This window comes from Mobula hypostoma, chromosome 21, assembly GCF_963921235.1.
Source record: "Mobula hypostoma chromosome 21, sMobHyp1.1, whole genome shotgun sequence".
Classification (NCBI taxonomy): Eukaryota; Metazoa; Chordata; class Chondrichthyes; order Myliobatiformes; family Myliobatidae; genus Mobula; species Mobula hypostoma.
In genome coordinates, this window is record NC_086117.1 from 22238089 (window position 1) to 22261630 (window position 23542).

The following is a 23542-nucleotide window of genomic DNA, read 5'->3' on the forward strand; positions in this document are numbered from 1 at the left end:
TAATAATAGAAAAATCTAATAATAATAGAATAAACTTCTGTTGCTGGACATTTCAGCTAAGTCCTAAAGGATAATGTTCCACACTTTAATATGAAAATTAGTATTACCTCACTAATGTGGTATGGAAATAGAGGTACAAGTAAAGAACAGAATTTCTATGGAAAACCTACAGACAAAGAATTATTACTAGCCATAATTTTTCTCGACTGGAAGTTATTAGATCAGATTGGTGACCGTAGCACTTTGGGAGCTAATAGTTCTTATTTTCTTCCATTCAAGCCTAGGTCTGCACCATCAGGATGAGGACTCCATGCATTTCTCCCGTCCTCCCCCTATCAAAGCAATTGCTACCGCAATGCTGCTGCCTGATTTGCAGACACTTCCAGCCTGTGTTTCCTGCCTTTGTTTCATACTTCCCACCCCTGCTGCACTGAGACACAAGATAAACACTATTCAACCTTGAGGAAAAGTACCCCTCCCAGTCCAGAGGGCAATACGTCAGGAGGGTATGCTGGCATCATTCCACCTGCAACTTGGACGTGATGCAAAGATTCGGATGGATGGCCACCAATCAATTACTTATTGGAAGAAAACAAACTTTAAATAGTTTGCAAATGATAGAGGTAAATATTTTACTTTTGTAGCAGTTGTTGGCAATCTTGCAGATAAACATGGTCAAGTAAAGCAGTACTTCATTTTAACATCTTTGTATATATACTGAAGCAAAACTTTGCATCATAACTGCTCCCAAATCTATAAAGTGCAAGCAACATCACAATCACGTGTTTTTCCAGTCTTGGGTCCAATCGATCTCTAGCAATAATATGCCCAAGGGTATTGTCTTTAGGTTGGATCAACCAATGGGCTGCAATCTCTTTAGGTTGGGTCTACCAATGGGCTGCAATGTGTGCCACGACGTCGTCAGGATGGGTCTACCAATGGGCTACGATGTTGACAAGGATCTGCAGAGCAATGGATACGCAGGGAATTTGTCCAATGCTGTAAGCTAGTGAACGGGTCGGAGCTTTCAAAGCATACAGGTAGGCAATGCTATGGACCAAACGAGCCACAAAGAAGACCAGAAAATGGATGTGGGCAACGTAGAGGTTGGGCTCCATCAGCGAGTAGACAGCACCAAGGAACAAGAAAGGAAAGATGTTTTCCATATCATTGCGATGCATTCTGTTGGAGAAGGAAAATAAAATCAAATTGCTATTCATTCAATGCACCAGCATAAAAGCCTTTTGAACACCTCTCTCGTAATGCCTCCACCATCCCATAATGTGCAGTCAAAGCACCCACCCATCCATTCGTTATGTGCTGTGTTGAATGATGTAGGCAACTGTGGTCTTTCCAGGACCATGATTGTTCTTGGCAACTTTTTCTACAGAAGTGGCTTGCCATTGCCTTCTCTGGGCAGTGTTCTTTACCAGACAGGTGACCCCAGCCATTATCAGTACTCTTCACAGATTGTCTGCCTGGTGTCAGTGGTCACATAACCAGGATTTGTGATCTGCACTGGCTGCTCATATGACCATCTGCCGCCTGCTCCCTTAGCTTCACAAGACCCTGATCGGGGGGGGGGGGGCTAAGCAGGTGCTACACCTTGCCCAAGAGAGCATAACCTAGGTATTGGGGGTCCTCGATGATGGATGCTGCTTTCCTGTGACAACACTGTGTAGATGTGCTTGATGATGGGGAGAGCTTGACCAGTGATGGACTGGGCTATATCCACTACTTTTTGTAGAATTTTCCATTCAAAGGCATCACAGCCAGTCAATAGACTCTCCACCACATATTTATACAAGTTTGTCAAAGTTTTAGATGTCATGCTGAAACTTCCAGGGAAGTAGAGGTGTAGCTGTGCTTTCTTTGTAGTTTAACTTACAGGCTGGACCCAGGACCGGTCCTCTGGAATGATAATACTAAGAATTTAAGTTGCTGACCCTCTCCATCTCTGATACCTGACGAGGCCTGGTCATCAGACAGCCGCAGGGTGCCCTACCATGTGATAACAAGTATGGCTTCCAGTCAGAAAGTTGGGAAACCTCTGGTCCAGACACCCCATTTTCCCATTACTTCCCCAATTCCCATTTTTTGTCACTTAATCTGTCCTTGTTACAATATCTACGCAAGTTCATGCCTGAAGGGAAGTGGCCTGGATTATTATTCAAGCTCTCTAAGCAAGCCCCCGGGTGAAAGGACAAATTAACCCTATTTAGACGCAAGACGTGGCCTGACAAAAGCTGAACATGACTGAATGCCCAGTACAGATATTCCATTTGATTGATGAATACTTCTACAACCCGAGTTTCTTTCATGTCTAACAAGGCAGGAAGACATTCATTTGGCAGCGTGGCAAGACAAAAAAAAACTATAAGTCTAAATTGTATCAGTCACACCCACAGTTAAGAAATGCATTCGGTTTCTGGAGATGTGACAACCAACGTCGATCACTGCCAAATGAATGTCTTCTCTACACTTATTATCTTTACCTTTTATTCCGACAGACGCATACAAGCTTTGTACTCTCAAAATTTTGTTTTTTTAAGGCCTCCCACTTTCCAAGTACACCTTTGCCAAAAAGCAGCCTGTCCCAATCCACACCTGCCAGATCATTTCTGGTACCATCAAAATTGGCCTTTCTCCAATTTAGAACCTCAACCCACGGGCAGCCCTGTCTTTTTGAATATCTACTTTGAAACTAACGGCATTGTGGTCACTGAATGCAAAGTGTTCCATTACAAACTTCTGGCACCTGCCCTGTCTCATTCCCTAAAAGCAAATCCAGTATCGCATGCACTTTCATTGTGACTTCTATAAACTGATGAAGGAAACTTTCCTGAACACATTTGACAAACTCTATCCCACCTTCTCCTTTAACAGCATGGGATTCCCAGTCAATATGTGGAAAGTTAAAATCACCTACTATAACAACTTTATATTTCTTGCAACAGTCTGTGATCGCTTTACAAATTTGTCCCTCTAAATCCCTAGGACTGTTGGGTGGTCTGTAATATAGCCCCATTAACATGCTCATACCTTTCTTATTTCTCAGTTCCAACCATTTCACCTCACAAGTCAAGTTCTTCAGTCTGTCCTAACAGAGCACTACCCTGACATTTTTCCTGAATAATAATGCCACCTCGCCTCCTTTAATCCCTCCTGCGCTGTCATTTGGGGTACTGAGCTGCCAGTCCTGTCCCTCCTGCAACTCACTAATGGCTACAATGTCATAGTTCCAGCTGTTGATTCATGCCCCGAGCTCATCCACCACTCCTATGATACTTCTCGCATTGAAATACTTCTTCACTATGATACTTGCGCATGCAGCTCAGAATACTAGTCACACCATGCTCAACCTTTTGATTCCTGACATTGTCTGAGGTCTTACCAACATCTGCCTCCTCAACTTCTCTACCAACTGTTCTAGCACTTTGGTCCCCACCCCCCACCCCCGCAACTCTCGTTTAAACCTCATCGTGCAGCTGTAACAAACCCTCCCACTTGCTGAGTCAAATTGCTTCTGAACTCTTTAATCCTATCATTGAGCAAATGTATACCCCTACTTACCAAGGGTAACAGATTCTCATTCAGGCATCAGTTTTGTATACCTCATCGAAAATGAAACCACCACAGGGTGGTTTCATTTATGTTTAAAATAAGTGTGTGTCTTGATTGGCAATCATCTTCAAAAAAATTCTTGTGTGCTGTGGTAATTTTGAGCAGATATTATCATTGATTAGTAACTTAGTAGCAATAATTATGCACTTTAATGAAAAAGAACGAGTCCTGTTGCTTATTTACTTGTAATCTCTGATTTAATATTAATTAAAAAAATAACTGAGGCAGATTGAAATCAATGAAGCATTTAGAAAACCTGCTCAAAAATTAGCAATCTTTTTAAATGGCAATTTAGAAATTGTTATTTTTAATAGTATTGTTACTATACCTCAAAGACAGCACAAAAAATGTGAATGTGAAGTTATAAGATTTGGCGCATATTCATAATAGATTGAGGAAAGGAAATTAAACGTATTTTACCTCCAGTGAGACTTCTGCTGCCGCACAAACGGTGACAAATGTTTTATATCTGGCTTGTATTGACTGTTTTGAGAGCTATGTGTGTATTGTTTTCCTCAATAAGTCTACTCCTATAATTCAACTTGACCAAGCTCATCATTGAGAACAATGACTTACATGGATATTCATGAAGGCACTAAACTACATACCATATTTACCATTATTATTGGTATTATTACTGGATATTACTGAAACAATGACAGAAAAAAAGTATTAGCAGAATGAAGCCAATGCCTCTGTCCCAACTGTTTACTATCCAAACATCCTGTAACAGATCAACAAGGAATTCAAAATGCATCGTCCAACATCACTTGTTTTCACAGCATCTACCTGGTGCCAAGATGCTTCCTATGAAAACATCTCACTGCTCCAGGGTTGTAAAAAAATCATTCACTGCTTCACTTCACAGTAACAATATCAGAACATATCTTTTTATTATGGATGGGGTTTAAAGAATTAAATGGTAATCCTATATGGTATGTGACAACTATTTTTTAAAAACACATTCACCAGCCCTGGAGGCAATATTTCATAGCTCCTGCCCAAGTAAGCATCGTCCTAAATTCACTCCACGCCCTCTGTAATGCTATCACCATTCTTCCAGCAGCAAGATGAGTTAAACTGCACATGAAACCTCAAGCTATGGTCCTGTTAACTTTTATTTATACCCATTATGACTACAGTGCTCCTGTATTCAATGCAGAGTCCACTAAAAAGAAAAGTTTGAGTCCGTTTAAGATGAAGATCCCTCTTTTTTAAAAAAAAGATTAGCTTTATTTGTCCATGTACACTGAAGCATACAGTAAAATACATCATTTACATCAACAACCCCTACAGACCAAGGATGTGCTGGGGGTCAGCCCACAAGAGTCACCATGCTTCCAGTGCCAACAAAGCATGCCTACAACTCAATAACCGAGACACCTTTAGAACGTGGGAGGAAACTGGAGTCCCTTGGAGAAAGCTTGGGCAGTCACGGGGGTGAACGTACAAACAGCAGTGGAAATTGAAACCCATGTCTGGTGCTGTATAGCTTTACACTAATCTCTACACTGCCACGCAGCCCTTCAGTGTACATGCCTTATCGACCAGTCAGCGATTCTGGGACTGGCGTTCATCTACTTCCTACAATCCGGCTTTTCATTGTCTGTTTCTTGACTACATTTGCTCTCAAGCACATTCTCTCACACCTCTCCATATTGAATTCCATTTGCCTCACCCATGCTCGCTGAGATCTTCCTGTTGCCAAAATGCTTTCTTTCTCCTTGTAATCAACACTTCTAAAGTTCTCAGTTGTGGCCCGTACACCTCAGTTTATACAGAGTTCCGTGGGGAATTCTGTCAGGACTGATGCCTGCAGGTGAGAACCTTCAACTAGGGAGCAAACTCAAAGAGTTAACAGTTGCCCAATGACAAAGATGAAAAGGATTTTTTTTCTGCAGTGGAGAGACAATGGAATTCTTTACCTCAAAGAGCTGTGGGGAGACGAGTATAACTAGGATAGATATTTTGTCATGAGTTAGAACAGGAAAGTGGCGGTCAACAAAACAGGCTTGTGGAAGCCAACGGTCCTTCTCCAACTCTTCCACCTCTTCTTCCAAAAGCTCCCTATCCGTTGTTGCCAAAGTCACAATTTGTCAAAACAGTTGTGCTATCAGAAGCTTTGGGAGGTTAAAGGTTCAGAAAGTTGATGGAAATTTGCAAATGGTTTCCTGTTCCCACCCCACTGAGCTTTCACCAGAGCATCAACAAGAGGAAAAAGAAGCAATCAGCTTGACCCTCTGACAAGGGATTGTTGGCACATGCTGCTTAACACGCTGAGTTCATCCAGCAGATTGGTGTTCCAGATTCCAGCATCTGCAGTCGTGTCCCCAACTAGAATGTAGGTCACAGAACAGGTTGCTTAGCCTGTGATGTTGTGCCAAACCAAGTTAATGACACCTCACTCCTGTAGTCCGCTCATGGTCCATATCCCTCAGTTCTCTGCATATGCAAGGAAAACAAAAGTCTGTAAAGTTGCGGTGTTATAAAGCACTGGCGAGGTCTCACTTGGAGTGTTATGAGCACCTTTCTTGTGCTGACATTGGAAGGGGTTCAAAGGAGGTTCACAAAAGTCATTCCAGATTGAAAGGCTTGTCATATGAAGAGCATTTGATGGATCTTGATAAAAGGCAGAGGCTGATAGATTCTTGATTAGTCAGGGCATGAAGGGATATGGGGAGAAGGTGGGACCCCGAGGAGGGCATTCGGCGAGGAGACAGAGACGGACTCATGTGGAACGTCTGGTCGACCACCGTTGTTGGTCCCAAGCGGCCGGTCGAGGTGGTCCGAGCGGTCGCAGGGTGAAGAAGAAGGTTCTTGAGCTCCAACTGTTTTGTGCATGAAGAGATTGAACTTCGCTAAGTGTGGCGCCTTTTATTTTCCTTTTATATTTTATTCTCTATTAATTATATAGTTCCAGTAATATCTATAAATTGTAAATCATTTAATCGTATCTGGTGTATTGTCTGTTATTTGGGCGGGGTGAGGTACATCACACAGCATCCACACAAACTAATTACCCAGTTTGGCCGAGGCTGTTTCCCTAGACAACAGCGTGCCGAGCGACCCTCAGGGTGGCCAGGGGGGCTACATATATAACACCCCATTTGCTTTGCAATCAGTCTTTCGTTATCCTTGAACCTTATTAACAGAGGAACGTGTCACGTGTCCCAAAGACAATTACAGGTTGAGCACCCCTTACCTGAAATTCAAAAATCCAAAAACCTCTGAAATCCAATTTTCTTTTTTTTGAGCGTTGACACGATTCTCAAATGGAAAATTACACAATATGCTGGGAAGACACCCAGGCGATGTGCAGATCTTTACGTCGCAGACAGTAATGAGAAGTGACCTCACAAATGTAATAAACAGAAACTAATGAAAAATAGAAAGGCACTGCAGAAAGTGAAAAAATGAAGATCTCAACCGTGTATCATCAGCATCGGAGTGAACATGCGCCACTTCACCGTGGGCTGATTGTGTTACAAGCAAAGATCTATCAAGACGAGCTGAAAGTTGAAGGTAGTTGTTAATATTCAGCAGGGTGGTTGCAGAAATTTAAGAAAAGGCACAGCATTAAGTTTTTAAAGCGTCTGCTGATCACGAAAATCTAGCACCAGAACAAGTGTGCGATGCTGATCGCTTTTGCACCTTACAAAATGACACTGCTGATGAAAATCTAACACCAGAACAAGTCTGCAATGCTGATTTTTTAAAAAATATACCTTACATAAACCTAAAACAAAAGTAAAATACAAACACAGCGTATCGTAACCTTTTAATCATAACACAGCACAGGAGGGGGAGACTGAAAGCCTGTCGTTGCTTATGGCTGTTCAACAGCTGATTCAGCTATTCCCCCGATGCTGCTGCGCTGCTTTTGTTGCCCTCCACATATTATATTTTCATTATATTAATGAAAAATTGGCTTTGTTTCCAGATGACCTCTATGCTCGCTTTGACTATCAAAGCCTGGAGAAACCGTCACGGACCCCCACAGCCCCCGAAGACCCCCATCACTTCAGTCTCTGAAGAGGACGCAAGAACATCCTTCAGGAGGCTGAACCCATGGAAGGCATCCGGCCCAGATGGGGTACCTGGCCGAGAATTAAAAACCTGTGCCGATCAACGGCTGGAGTGTTCACCAATATTGTTAACCTCCCGCTCTGGCAGCCTGAGATACCCGCCTACTTGAAGCAGGTTCCACTTATACTAATGCCTAAAAAGAACGTGGCCACCTGCCCCAATGACTATCATCCAGTAGCAACAACAGTACATCCACGGTAATGAAGTGTTTTGAGAAGTTGGTGATGAAACTTAAACTCCTGGCCAAGAAGTGACTTAGACCCCCTCCAATGTGCCTACCGGAGCAGCAGGCCCACAGCAGATGCCATTTCATTGGCTCTTCACTTAACCCTGGAACATCTAGACAGCAAAGGTGGGTACATCAGGATGCTCTTTATCGACTACAGCTCAGCATTCAATACCATCATCCCCTCAAAATTAATCAATAAGCTTCAAGACAATAGACAATAGGTGCAGAAGTAGACCATTCGGCCCTTCAAGCCTGCACCGCCATTCTGAGATCATAGCTGATCATCTACTATCAATACCCGGTTCCTGTCTTGTCCCCATAACCCTTGATTCCCCTATCCATAAGATACCTATCTAGCTCCTTCTTGAAAGCATCCAGAGAATTGGCCTCCACTGCCTTCTGAGGCAGCGCGTTCCACACCTCCACAACTCTCTGGGAGAAGAAGTTCCTCCTCAACTCTGTCCTAAATGACCTACCCCTTATTCTTAAACCATGCCTTGGCCTCAATACCTCCTTGTGCAATTAGATCCTCAATTTCCTCAGATGCAGCCCCCAGTCAGTTCGGATTGAAAACAACATCTCCTCCACAATCTCTATCTGCACAGGTGGAACTCACGGATATGTGTTTAGCCCCCCCGCTCTACTCACTTTATACTTATGACTGTGAGGCTAAGCATAGCTCCATATTTAAGTTTGCTGGTGACACCACAGACGTTGGCTGAAACAAAGGTGCTCTCAATTGTGCCCCTGTAGAAAGTTCTTAGGATTTGGGGGCCCATACCAAACTTCTTCAACTGTCTGCAGTGAAAAAGGCGCTGTTTTGTGTCTTTTTCACTAACACAGTCTGTCTAAAACGTTGACAGACTTCTATCAATGTGCAGTGGACAGTGTATTGACTGGCTGCGTCACAGCCTGGTTCAGAAACACCAATGGCCTTGAACAGAAAATCCTAAAAAAGTAATGGATATGGCTCAGTCCATCATGGGTAAAGCTCTCCCAAAGCATTGAGCACATCTACATGGAGTGTTGTCGCAGGAAAGCAACATCCAACATCAGAAACCACCCACCCCCACACCACCCAGGTCATGTTCTCTTCTCACTGCTGCCATCAGGAAGGGGGTACAGGAGCCTCAGGACTCACACCACCAGGTTCAGGAACAGTTAATACCCCTCAACCATCAGACTCTGAATCAGAGGGGATAACTTCACTCATCTTCTCTTGCCTATCACTGAACTGCTCCAGTAACCAATGGACTCATTTTCAAGGACTCTTCATCTCATGTTCCTTATATTTATTGCTTATTTATTCACTGTTATTATTTCTTTTTTTAATTTCTTTTGCATTTGCAGAGTTTGTTGTCTATTGCATGCTGGTTATCCGCTCTATTGGGTATGGCCTTTCATTATGATTATTGGATTTACTGAGTATGCCCGCAAGAAAACAAATCTCAGAGCTGTATACGGTGACATATGAACTTTGAACTTTTCAACAGATCCCTGCGGTTGCCCAACAGAAAAGTTGGCTTTGAATTTCTGTTAGACCTCATCCACAATAACTAAATGTTTGTTGCTGCCTCAGTTTTGTGTTAAAGGTTATGCTCTGTCACATTGTAAAAATGTATCTATAAGCAGTTCTTCTCCAACATCATCTAATCCTATTGCTCTTTCGTAATTCAGCATTGAGACATAGAGAGATAGAGTTAGTAATATTTATTCTGTAATGTGAGTCACAGCTTTAATGGCTTTAAACGGGAGCCGAATGGGGTCAGAAATGGAGTTAGTCAAGGGAACTATCATAAATCATTTTGCCACGAGGAGAAGTTTCAATCTTAAAGGCACTTCACCTCTAGAGGCTTAAACGGAGAAACATCATTCACCTTCACTGAGCTCATAACACAGTAATGCAACTGGAATTCCACATCTGGGATGCAATTAAAACATTTTGCAAATTATTAGCTTGCACATTTAACTCATACAATGTCGGATGAATTTCTACCTCAGAGACTGGTTAACTTGCTGATAACCTTGGTTTGACCATATTTGGAGCATTGTGTAATCTTGCTTCCATGTTGCAAAAATGAGCGTAGAGATTCCGAAAAAAGGTGCAAGGATCTTTAAAATACCCGATGTAATGGGCTAAAATTATGAAGGAAGACCAAAAGGCTGAGACTCATCCCTTGAAACAAATGGGTGGAGGGATTACATGACAGTCTCCATAAGTCTTAAATGATTTCATTAGACGGGCCGAGGGAAGTGCTGGAGTTGATCCTAAGGGACTAACTATTAAGCTAAAAAAAAATCCAATAATAAAACTTAAGAGACTGGTTAGAGTGAGAAACTTGGACTACTTCTCTTTATATCTTGCACATAAAGTAACTGTTGCAAGTAACAGTGATATATTGTGGAACACCACAGAAAGAGCTGAATGTTGAAGAGTGCTAAAAGAAGAATGCGCGGAACACAAGCAATTGCATTCACCAAGTGGATGAAAAGGGTCTGGTGTTGTTTACTTGTTGTTACTTCTGCTGGCACGGGGGTGGGGGAGGGCACTTCTGCTATTGCTTGTGCGATGAGAGGAAGGGCAAAGGGGGCTTCAGAGTTCTGATGTATCTATCATTCATTCCATGGGTTTTTTTTTTGTTTCGTGGATATCTGTGAAGAGTAAGAATTTCAGGGTGTATACATTCCCTGATATTGAATTGGACCATTTGACCATCATGTAATTCAAAAATGGATGTTTCAATAATACAGAAGGCATCTTGGAAATACTGGGGACAGCTTTTCCTTCAATATTAGCACCCTAAAGCTATTCCCCTTATCCATATGTACATCCCTCCATATCCAAATCAGGAGTGTGACGAAGCACTTTCCATTTGCCTGGTTAAGTCCAGCTTCAACATTAAGCTCACCACCACCCAAGTCAAAGCAACCGCTTAAATGGTTTCATTTTCACCCTAAACATATATTCCAACAATACTAATATGCTATTGATCCAGTGGTGTCATCTACAAAATGCAGATATTTGCTTGGGCTACTCCATAACTCTCAAATTAATGACCTCATGGTGAGGTCACCATACCTCTCAAAATGGTGACCTCAACAGCTGGGAAAGAGTAGGGCATCAGACACATGACGTTCTCAGTATTGGATGATTGCTGTTTAAGTCATACAGCATCATGAATCACAAAATAATACTGCACGAGAAAGGCCTTCCATCACAACACATCTATGCTGACCAAGTTGCCCACCCAAGCTAGTTCCATTTCCCCATGTTTTGCCCATATCCCTCTGAACCTTTTTAATCTATGCACTTATCAAAAAAATGCGGTCACCTCATCCACACCCTCTGGCAACTTGCTCCATATATGCTAGGCCGTGTGCACGAATTTGCCCCTCTGATCCATTTTAAATATTTCCCCTCTCACCTTAAACCCAAACGCTCTTTGCCAGTTCTACCCTGGGAAAAATACTATGTGCATTCACTCTCTCTCTGTCCCTCATTATTTTATATACCTCTGTAATATCACCCTTTATTCTTCAATGAAGTACGTCCTGGCCTGCTCAGTCTCCCTTCATAACTCAGCCCCTCATGTCCCAGCAATGGCAGGGAAATATTCTCTACACCTTTTCCAGTTTAATGGTATCTAATCCACAAGATGGTGACCAAAACTGAACACAATATTCCTCAATACAGCTTTACCAACATCTTACGCAAATGCAACATAACATCCGAAATCCTATATGCAATGCACCGTCTGATGAAGATAAGAGTGCCAAAAGCCTGCTACGCCATCCTGTCTACTCAGTACACCACTGTCAGGGAGCCATGCACTTGTTTCCCTCGGTTTCTCTGTTCTACAACAGCCCCCAGGCTCTACTGTTCATTATCAAAGTCCTACCCTCATCTGTCATCCCAAAATGCAACAACTTGCCATTCCATAAAACAGGGGTCCCCAACCTTTTTTGCACTGCAGACCGGTTTATTATTGACAATATTCTGGTGGACCAGCCAACCCCGGGGGGTGGGGGAGGGGTAGGGTTGCCAACGGACAAGAGTAGCAGTCAAATACGTTGTGTTTACCCTGAGAAAGACTACAATGACCATGAAGCCTTGTGCGGGCACCTGTGTACGCATGCGTGACTTGCGCATTCGTGTATGTGCCGATTTTTTTCTACAAATCATTTTTGGCGATTGTGTTCGGGGGGTGGGGGGGGTGTTAATCACGACCGGAATATGGGTGATAAGTGGCTAATACACTCAATTTCATTTCTAAAAGGGTTTATCTAACGAATTTAACATTAAACACACAGCGTATATTTTCCTCGCATGAATACAGTGATAAGTCAATTATCAGGGGAGGACAGGGGAACTTGAAGTAAGTGTTGAACGAACATCCAGTAGAAGTGGTAGAGGCAGGTTCGATATTATCATTTAAAGAAAAATTGGATAGGTATATGGACAGGAAAGGAATGGAGGGTTATGGGCTGAGTGCAGGTCGGTGGGACTAGGTGAGAGTAGCGTTCGGCACGGACTAGAAGGGCCGAGATGGCCTGTTTCCGTGCTGTAATTGTTCTATGGTTATAAGTCAATAGCATCATAACATTTTAAGTAACATTTGGATATTAAACACACAGCACATATTTCCCCCGTATGAACATAAAATCATTGCAACACACCAATATCGCCGAATCAGTGGGAGCCCTGGGCTGAATACTTGTTCCCTGCAACAACACGGTCCTATGGAGGAGTGATGGAAGACAGCGATACTCGAAGGGGGTTCCTTATGTCCAGTCTATTCCGCAATTGAGTTTTCGTTGCATTCATTGCAGAGATATGTTGGAAACGGAAGCAACGTTTTCAGTGCTTTCCTGGCTACCTCAGGATATTTGACTTTGACTTTGATCCAGAATGCCGGCAGAAATGTTATGTCAAACATACTTTTCAGCCTGCCGTCATTTGCAAGCTCGAGGAGTTGATCTCCTTGCACAATGACATGGATGACTCGCAGGTAATGAGCTCGCATGCGTGATGAGCTCGCATGCATTCAAGCTCAACAGTGGCCGTGACAGGGAATGAGGAAAGGTGCAGCTGATTCATATCGCCAAATCGTATCGTTTCCTCCCGGCCCGGTAGCACATGCTTTGTGGTCCGGTACCGGTCCACGGCCTGGAGGTTGGAGACCGCTGCCATAAAACACGGGAACACAATTAGGCCATTTGGCCCATGGATTCTACACCACCATTCCACCATGGCTGATTTATTATCCCTCTCAACCTCATTCCCCTGCCTTCTTCACGCAATTTGTGCTAATTCTACAGATTCCCCACCCTCTGGCTGAGAAATTCCTCCACACCTCTGTTCTAAGGGGAAGTCCTTCTAGTCCTATCATTTCGGATCTCCCCTCCCCCTCCCACTTCCAAATCTCTTACTAGCTCTTCTTTCAGTTAGTCCTAACAAAGTGTCTGGGCCCGAAACGTCGACTGTACCTCTTCCTAGAGTTGCTGCCTGGCCTGCTGCGTTCACCAGCAACTTTGATGTGCGTTGCTTGAAATTCCAGCACCTGCAGATTTCTTCGTGTTTGTGTCTGCTCTTTTTCTTCCTTTTGTTTATATTTTCGTGAAGTAATTACTTGATTCTCATTTAACCAATATCCTTTTGTATTCCTCAATTTGCCCCTTGATAAAGCTGCCATAATTAGCATACATTTCTGATTCATTCCTGCCATCTCATTTGATTATAATTGGCAGAGGCCAGGTTGACTCAGTGGTGGATCACACAAGGTGACTTTCAAAGATTTCAGTGACGCTGAGACTAGTTGATCTAGTCAGTGATGGATGGTGTCACTGACTAAAGATGGCTAGCAGGGATCACAGAAGGATCTTCATAAGCTCAGTAAGTGGGCTAAGAATGAGGATGGGGGATCTCATTGGAACCTATCCCGTATTTAAAGACCTAGATAGAGCAGACATGGAAAGGATGTTGGGGGGAGGGTTAGTCGAGGAAGACAGGAGGGGGAGGGATGGAACCAAGAGCTGGACAGTTGATTGGCAAAAGGGATATGAGAGGATCATGGGACAGGAGGCCCAGGGAGAAAGAAAGGGGCGGGGGGGGAGCCCAGAGGATGGGCAAGGGGTAGAGTGAGAGGGACAGAGGGAGAAAAAGGAGAGAGAGAGAAAAAGAATGTGTGTATATAAATAAATAATGGATGGGGTACGAAGGGGAGGTGGGGCATTAGCGGAAGTTTGAGAAGTCAATGCTCATGCCATCAGGTTGGGGGCTACCCAGACGGAATATAAGGTGTTGTTCCTCTAACCTGAATGTGGCTTCATCTTTACAGTAGAGGAGGCCGTGGATAGACATGTCAGAATGGGAATGGGACGTGGAATTAAAATGTGTGGCCACTGGGAGATCCTGCCTTCTCTGGCGGACAGAGCGTAGGTGTTCAGTGAAATGATCTCCTACTCTGCGTCGGGCCTCGCCAATATATAGAAGGCCACATCGGGAGCACCAGACGCAGTATATCACCCTAGCAGACTCACAGGTGAAGTGTCGCCTCACCTGGAAGGACTGTCTGGGGCCCTGAATTCCGCTAGACGGAGCAGAGTGGTGGTAGAGGGGAACTGGTTTGGTCTAGAATCCAAAAAGCGGAGAGCTTTGAGATCTTCCTGATGGAGGATGGAAGTATATAGGGGCTGGACATCCATGGTGAAAATAAAGTGATGGGGGCCAGGGAACTTAAAATCATCAAAAAGTTTTAGAGCGTGAGAAGTGTCATGAACATAAGTAGGAAGGGATTGAACAAGGGCGGATAAAACCGTGTCGAGGTATGCAGAAATGAGTTCGGTGGGGCAGGAGCAAGCAGAGGCAATAGGTCTACCAGGGCAGGCAGGTTTATGGATCTTGGGTAGGAGGTAGAAACGGGAAGTGTGAGGTGTGGGAACTGTAAGGTTGGTAGCAGTGGGTGGGAGATCCCCTGAGCGGATAAAGTCGGTGATGGTGTGGGAGACAATGGCCTGGTGCTCCTTGGTTTGGTCACGATCGAGGGGTAAATAACCCATGATCTTCTCATATCCCTTTTGCCAATCAACTGTCCAGCTCTTGGCACCATCCCTCCCCCTCCTATCTTCTCCTATCATTCCGTATCTCTCCCTCCCCCTCCCACTTTCAAATCTCTTACTAGCTCTTCTTTCAGTTAGTCCTGACGAAGGGTATCGGCCTGAAACGTCGACTGTACTTCTTCCAATAAATGATGTCTGGCCTGCTGCATTCACCAAAAAGAACAGACAATTGGGATTTGAGCTGAAAACCCTTATTGAAGCTTGTGCAACAGCCTTAAAGTCTCATTCCAATTACTACACTTTAAAGCCAGCGGAAAGACGTTTTCCTCTATTCTGGACTTCGTCAAGTAGATCACCTAACTATTTCGATCTCCCTAGTTCCAACACTCACTAATGTAAAACTTGGCCTGGTTCATTTCAAGGAGACTAATTCCCTCTGGGAACTATGATGGAAACTATTTAAATTAGGTTAGCAATTAACATTCAGAGCGTATCATTGATGTGTGGTGTCCTTGCATCTTCTTTTATTCAAATATACACTCAATGGTCACTTTATTGGGTACCCCTGCAGGAAGACTTTCTCATTAATGCAAATATCTAATCAACCAATCATGTGGCAGCAAGTCAATACATGCAGACGTGGTCAAGAGGTTCAGTTGTTGTTCAGACCAAACATCAGAATGGGGAAGAAATGTGATCTAAGTGACCTTGACTATGGAATGATTGTTGGTGCCAGGTGGGATGGTTTGAATGTCTCAGAAACTGCTGACCTCCTGGGATTTTCACACACAACACTCTAGAGTTTTGCAGAGGATGATGCAAAAACAAAAAAAATAAAACATCCAGTGAGCAGTTCTGTGGGGGTGAAATGCCTTGTTAAAGAGAGGTTAGAGGAGAATGGCCAGACTGGTTCATGTTGACAGGAAAGCAACAGTAACTCAAATAACCACACATTACAACAGTGGTGTGCAGAAGAGCATCTCTCAATGCACAACTCGCCAAACGTTGAAGTGGATAGGCTACAGCAACAGAAGACCGTGAACATATACCCAGTGGCCACTTTATTAGGTAGAGGAGGTACTTAGTAAAGTGGCCACTGAGTGTATGGGCAGAAAAAAAAAGGTTATTTTAAAAGCACGTTCCAGAATTATCACGAGAGCCAGTCGGATAAAATAAAGATTTACTGCCAGGTATGACAATAGCCAGCTGGTGGCATAGTGGCATCAGCACCGGACTTCGGAGCGAAGGCTCCCGAGTTCGAATCCAGCTGGCCCCCTTGCATGCTCTCCATCCGTGCTGGGTTGAGTGTTGAACTAGCAACTCGGCCTCGTAAAAATAAGAAAGCCTGCTAAAAAACGCCGTCATGATGGCGTCCTGATGACTCCACTCGGAGTTAAGGGCTTTCTTCTTCTTCTTCATGACAATACTTTGGCTCAGTTTTACATTTAGGTGAAACGTACAAGAAAAATAATTGCACTATTCTTCCTTCACAATAATTTTCCGTTAATTAGTACACAGACGAAGCATCACATGCTGGATAAATGAAAGACTTGTTATTTCCTCTCCCAGTCTGTACTGAATCTAAAAGCTTCCCCTGTGTATTGTGAACAGCATAAAAGCCAAGAGCAATACGAGGGGTTTCTTTCCTGGTCCCTGAGTTGTGAACTGGAATGCAATTTCTGAGATAGCGGTGGAGGCAGATTTAAACTCTGCTTTCAAAAGCTACAAAGGTTAATAAGCAGAGGGAGAAAATTGTAGGACTATGGGGAAAAAAGCACGTCCAGCTGAACAATGCCAGCTTATATATAAAAAAAGAGAATTAACCTTTTCAGCCGCAGCAGATTTTCTGACGCATTCTATAATTCAGCTTTGGGAAACCATACCTTTGGGCCCGCTCAACATCAGGATCAGTTCGATGAAAATCCAAACCGCCGTGCCTCAGTGCATCTTCGGGGTTGGCAAAGGCCTGGGGAGAGGCGTGGAGGTTAACACAGATGAGTGACTTTGTGGTTAAAACTGAGAACAAAATCAGAAGTCACTGTTTCAACATGATCTCTGGCACGTTGTTTCCTCACAGTAGGGAGATTGTAATCGTAGACGAACCACGCTGGCCAAATCTAATTGCTTATAATGTATCCACGTCAACAGCCCACTTCATTATCAATTTCACTAGAAAGTCTGCAGGTGCTGGAAATCCACAGCAACACACAGAAAATGCTGGAGGAACTCAGCAGGCCAGGCAGCATCTATGGAAGTGAACAAACTGTCGACGTTTTGCGCCACAGCCACATATCCTTCCCGGGACCTTGTCTTCACCTATCCTCCTTCCTCTACCCCCGTCCTTTTAACTCTGGCATTCCCTGTTCCATTCCAGTCCTGAAGAAGGGTCTTGGACTGTTTGATTACTTATTTATTGATGTACAGTGTGGAGTAGGTCCATCTGGCCCTTTGAGCCAGGCTGCCCAGCAATCTCCCAGTTTAATCCTAGCCTAACCACGGGACAGTTTACAATCACCCATTAACTTACCAACTGATGCACCTTTGGACTGTGGGAGGAAGCCCACGCGGTCACGGTGGGGGGGGGGGGAAAGAGTACCAACTCCTTGCGGGCAGCGGCGGGAATTCAACCTGGGTCGCTGGTAAAGCATTGTGCTAACCCTGCCGCCTGAACCACAGATGCTGCCTGACCTGCTGAGTTCCTCCAGTATTGTGTGTGTGTCATCATCGCTTTTCTGTTCTGCAGTTCCAGATTCAACTGTAGCCAGTGACTCGAGAGGCAGCATTTTTGTCTACTGAAATTACGGGGGCAAAAATCAATCGGACTGGATCACTCCATCAGGCTGTAAGATCAAGGGATAATACTCCAATCAGGCAGGTATTCAGCAAGCAAACTATTGAAAAACTCAGCCAAAATGCTATTTCAGTGCTGCCCGGACAAGCGAGCATGTCTAATGAGGAGCAAGTGTTTTTATCTTTGGAGTGAAGCAGGATCAGAGATGACGATACGGCTATACAAGATGATAAAAGGATTAGGTTGAGTGGACAGCCAGAGATGTATTCTGAGCCAGAAAAGGCCAATACTTTTTAAACACAAGAAAATCTGCAGATGCTGGAAATCCAAAGCACCACGCACACAAAATGCTGGAGGAACTCAGCAGGTCAGGCAACATCTATGGAAAAGAGTAAACAGTCAACGTTTCGGGCCAAGACCCTTCTTCAGGACTGCGAGGGAAGGGGGCGAGGGAGATGCCCAAATTAAGCAGCTGGGGGGGGGGGGAAGAGAGGGGAAGGAGGCTGACTGGAAGGTGGTGGGTGAAGCCAGGTGGGTGGGAAAGGCCAAGGGAAAGAAGGAATTTGATAGGAGAGGAGAGTGGACAATAGGAGAAAGGGAAGGGGGAGGGGACCCAGGGGAAGATTTAGGCAGGTGAGATAGAGTAAAAATCAGAGTGAGGAATGGGGGGGGTGAAATTTTTTGGAGGGTACATAGATGGAATACAAGGCGTTTCTCCTCCACCCTGAGCATGGGCTCATCTTGGCAGAGGAGGCATGGATCGACACGTCGGAACAGGAATGGGGATTGAAATGATTGGCCACCATGAAGTCCCACTTGCGGCATATGCTGCAGGGGTGCTCCATGAAGTGGTGCCTCAGTTTACAACAGGTCTCAGTGATGTAGATCAGGAGCACTGGATTCAGTAGACAATAATCATTTTAAGATGATTTGAAGAAAGCATGGGGGAGGGGGGGTGATTGTCAGAGGTAATCTTAATTCCCCAAGAAGAGAGTGGTGGGTGCATGTAATGCCCTGCCAGGGGTGGTGGAGGAGGCAGATACATTACAGGCATTTAATAAACTCTTAAATAGGCACATGGATGACAGAAACATGGATGGTTACATCGGAGGGAAGTGTTAACTTGATCTTGGAGTGGGTTAAAAGGTCAGCACAATATCATGGACTGAAGGGCCTGTACTGTAATGTTCTACGATCCAAGAAAAAACTGTCTGGACCAATCAAATTAGGCCATTCAGCCTCTCAAGCCGACTCCATTACTTACAGTTAATCTGACGGCAACCTCAATTCTGCATTTCTGTCTTTCCCTTGCTTACAGAGTATCTACCTACCTCTGCCTTAAAAACATTCACAGACTTTGCTTACAAAGTCTTACAGACTTTGCTTACAGACTTCCCTTGAAGGAAGAGGAGTTCCGAAAATCCACAATCCTCAGAAAACATTGTCTCGGCTGGTTTAAATGGCCTTATTTTTAAAACAGTGACCAAGTTCCCGACTTTCTCACAGAGGAAACATCCTCATTTATCCAACTTATCAAAGTTCAAAGTATATATACTGTATACAATCTTGAGATTTGTCTCCTTACGGGCAGCCACAAAACAAAGAAATCCAATAGAACCCATTAAAGTAAAAAGAAAGACCATGAAGAACCTTTGGGATCTTGCCAGTTTCAATTGAATCCCTTCTCACTCTAAAACTCCAGCAAATAAAGGTTTAGATCAGGGGTTGCCAACCTTTTTTAAGACATGGACCCCTACCATTAACCGAGGGGTCAGTGGACCACTGGGACAGCCCATCGCTCTTCACAAAACAGCCCACCCTTTCCAGGTAATCGTCCAGTAATTTAGGGAGTGACCTTCTCTGCATTGACGCATTTCCCTAACCTAGATTGATAATGCAGACCTGCTCATCCCAAACTAAAATACAATCTCCATCCTATTGTATTCAATTAATTTATTCTATCCAGGCCAACGTGTCCCTCTACACCATGATCTTTTATTTTCTGCAATCAAATGAATCTTCTCAAACCCCTTTGAGAAAATCCAAGTTTAAACTCCAGCTCGTCCACACAATGTTACTTCTAAGAACCTAAATAACATTTCTGTTAATCATAAACAATTCCATATGGCTCCCATATTAGTCTTCTTTTCTTCAGAAATTTCTCTAACTTAATCTCAAGAATTGACGTCGTATTTTTCAGTTTTTCCATATTTCGACAATCCTATCCTGTACAGTCATAAAGTGCCTGCAGCCCACAATTGGGGCTATGCCAAGCATCAAGTAGCTATTTAAATTCATCGTTCTTTTCTCTCTGCCTTCCAATGCCCCCACCAACACCCAGAGTCTAACGCTTTTCTACACGAGGGGAAATTTACTGTAGAGGATAATTGCCCAGCTCACTACTCATTGAGACGTGAAAGGGCATAGGAACAACTGGATTTGTAAGCCAGCAGCATTATTTAATGTACCATTGCACAGTCCTACCGGACCCCAAGGTGTAATAAAAGTTTTTCTTGCTCCAACAGCAAACCTTAAATGCTCCTTAATTAACCTCTCAATTTTTTGACCTCTTACCATCGAACCCAGCTCTACACCCTTCCGAGAACCACATTCCTTCATATCTGACCACTCTGGTGTCACCAGTTCCAGAGCTGACAGCCTCTCCTTCATTTTCCCTGACCTCGGTTTGGAACATGCCCCTTAAACCTCTCTGTCTAACTCCTCACCCTTCATCAAATCTCCTCAGTAGCAAACCTGTCCCGGAGTCTCATTCTCCAGCTGAACGTGAAATCATGTTTTACTTTGAGGAATTGTGCTTTACTACTTTATACTTAAAAACACTACATTATGCAGCTTGCCAAGGTGCAGCTTTCCCATCTGGTCTTTCAGCCAGTCCCACTATTCTAGATTCTTACAACTACTAAACATATTAAAAACAACTTGTCTGTTTCAAAGAAATGCGCGCTGGCTGAATTCTGTGTTTTGTACCATTGTATGGGGCAAAACAGAGAAAAAAAATGCCTAGTCATGATTATTTATGCCTCGTCTGATCTGCACGTATAAAAAGACAGACCACATCTGAACATCAGGTGAATCTGTGGAACTCATTGGCGCAGATTGCTGTGGAAATCAAGAAATTTGATATATTTAAAGCGAAGGCTGATAGGTTCTTGATTAATATAGGTGTTAAAGGTTACAGAGGTAAGGCAGGAGAATGGGTTAAAACAGCTACGATGGAATGGCAGAACAGTCAATGGGCTGAGTGGCCTAATTCTGCTCCTATGTCTTAATGGTCTACACTGTAATATGAAAGCATATGGTGCGATAGTTGAGAGTTTTTGTTTTCCCCCACAGATGTTGCTACAAATAAATAGGCGAATAATGAATTGAACTGCCATCTGCTTCGGAGACCCTTTTGGTTTATAAAAGCATCAAAAACAGCTATAATGAGTGACTGGATTTGCGATACAGATCGACATAAATTATATTTATTGGCAAAGTAGATTCAGGAAAAGAATGCTTCTTCCTGTCCAAATTTTTTTTTCTGTATTTTTCACTGTTGCTTTTTAAGTCGTTTATGGAACCACTAAAAAAGTGCCCCAAGACAAATAAGGATTAACTTAGTGGTCTGCGTGAAAGCCCATTTATAGTCAGGGAAAGAGCGAAAAGGATCTGTGGCCAAAAGTTTAGACGGGTAAAATGAAAAATTACATGGCTAACTTTCAACCCCACCCCGTCTCCCCAAGTCCAGTAAAACGTGGTTCTATATGGTAAGTACCCTCATTAACCAATAAACAGGCATTTACTTCTATGGTTACTTTGGCAGAGATTCCCTTTCAAATTTTTAACCTTTCTCCCCCCCACATATAGGGCCGCGATTAAGAGCGTGAACATTGTTGCATATCTGAATCAACAAACCCAATGTCTCCAGCAGTAAAGTCCATTTTCATTTTTGCTAACAGATTTCTGAAGGGAATCCCGGTTCTGGATTGCACCGCTTTCCTGTGTGCTCTATTGGGGCGCAGAGGAATGTGGCCAGAAAAGGGGATCTCCCTGGGTTCATTACTACGAAGCACATCGACTCGCTCCTGCAAAGTACGGACAGTCTCCTCACACTTACCCAGAATGGCGCACGAAACTTCTTAAATGGAAATAATCAATACATGTCTTAATAACAGGTGAAGGCGCTGAAACAAACTTTTCGAAGTTTAAAATGTTTATTCTATTTGGGCAGTACATACCATTATGCTACAAACACATCGACGCTTATTACGTGTTTTTTTTTAAAAAGACAGCATTCCTGGTCGAAAGGCGGGCAAGTTGGGTGTCTAATATTACAATTCTCACCTTGCGGCGGAGACGCAGCTGTCCGGTGATGACAGCCACAGAATACATCTTCAGGATGAGAAGGGTGCTGTAGAAGGAGAACCACGAGAATACGGCACGGTCCATACCTTCGCCAGAGACTGAGCGACACCCAGCGTGCAGGGAGGTGAACCAAGTACAGCTGCTCACGCCCACTCTGTAACCTGGACCTGCGTACTTGCCGTTAACAGCGGTGAAAGTGTGGCCGAACGGGGAGGCTCGCGTGTTTAAGCTCCACCTCTCCGACTCTGCGAACCCCCCCCCCCGCCCCGCTGAACGCCCGCCCCGTGTGGGCCCCGCAGGGCTGCCGAGTGTCGGGCTCAGCTGAGGCTCCGTCCGGCGAAGCTCATCCTGGCGCAACCAACTTGTCGCTCCAGGTCCCAACTTCTGTACCCCCTGGTTTCTCCAAGAAAGTGGAGGAACTCAGTGATCAGGCAGCTTTCCGTGGAGGGAAACGGACAGGCCGAGACCCTTCATCTAGACTCAAGTTGGTGTCCTGATCAATTAAAAATCTGCATCAATAATAATAATCTGGATTCAAACTATTCCTGGTTATGAAGAAAGACAGAGATCTGAGGGTTTTCTCTTTGGCGCTAAGGAGGATGAGAGGTGACTTGATAGAGGTGCTTCAGGTCATAAGAAGTATAGAGAGTGACTTTTTCCAGGGTGGTAATGCTGATACCAGAGGACATCCCTTTAAAGATGAGTGTAGGAAAGTTCAGGGGAGATGTTAGAAATAGTTCTTACTCTCTGTATTCACAGTTTCTACAGGATGGTGGTTGAGGTTGATACATTCTGGACATTTTAGCAACATAGGCAACATAGATGGAGGGTTATGGGATGTGTGGGAGGGAATGGTTAGGTTGATTGCGAAATAGGAACGTGGTGTGACATTGTGGGCCAAAAGACCTTTACTGTGGTGTACTGTTCGTTGTTTCTGCCAGAAACTTGTGAACTCGGTCAGCTTCATCAGAGGACATCTTCAAGGAGTGATGCCTCAAAAAGGCGGCATCTATCAACAAGGCTCCACATCACCTGGGACATGCCTTGTCCTCCTTGCTATCATCAGGGAGGTGGCACACACTCAAAAATTCAGAAACAGCTCCTTCCCCTCTGCCATCAGGTTTCTGAATGGCCATTGAACCCATGAACACTACCTCACTATTCTTCTGTTTTTGTACTACATATTTAATTTTTTATAATGTAGAAATTGGGGAACTGACAAACCCCATCGAAAGCTGCAGGGGGTGGCAGGGAAATGTCCCTTCCATCGCTCCACCGCCAGGAGATGTACCGGGGTTATGGGAGAGAAACATCAATGAGTGGTGCTCCCCGGCTGATGGCCCGGCAGTTGATCTAAGGGCGCTGTTGGAGGTGTGGCTAACAGC

At 44.0% G+C, this 23542-nt stretch overlaps 1 protein-coding gene across 1 annotated transcript; it reads right to left on the reverse strand.

The window, feature by feature from the left end:
• Positions 1–618: 618 nt before the first annotated feature.
• On the reverse strand, positions 619–22362 carry ptges (prostaglandin E synthase). Its single transcript, XM_063073612.1, has 3 exons — positions 22137–22362; positions 16882–16964; positions 619–1182 (listed from the first exon to the last, which is right to left on the reverse strand). The coding sequence occupies exons 1-3, from the start codon at positions 22239–22241 to the stop codon at positions 933–935; spliced, it is 438 nt and encodes a 145-aa protein (XP_062929682.1). The 5' UTR covers positions 22242–22362; the 3' UTR covers positions 619–932.
• Positions 22363–23542: the final 1180 nt, after the last annotated feature.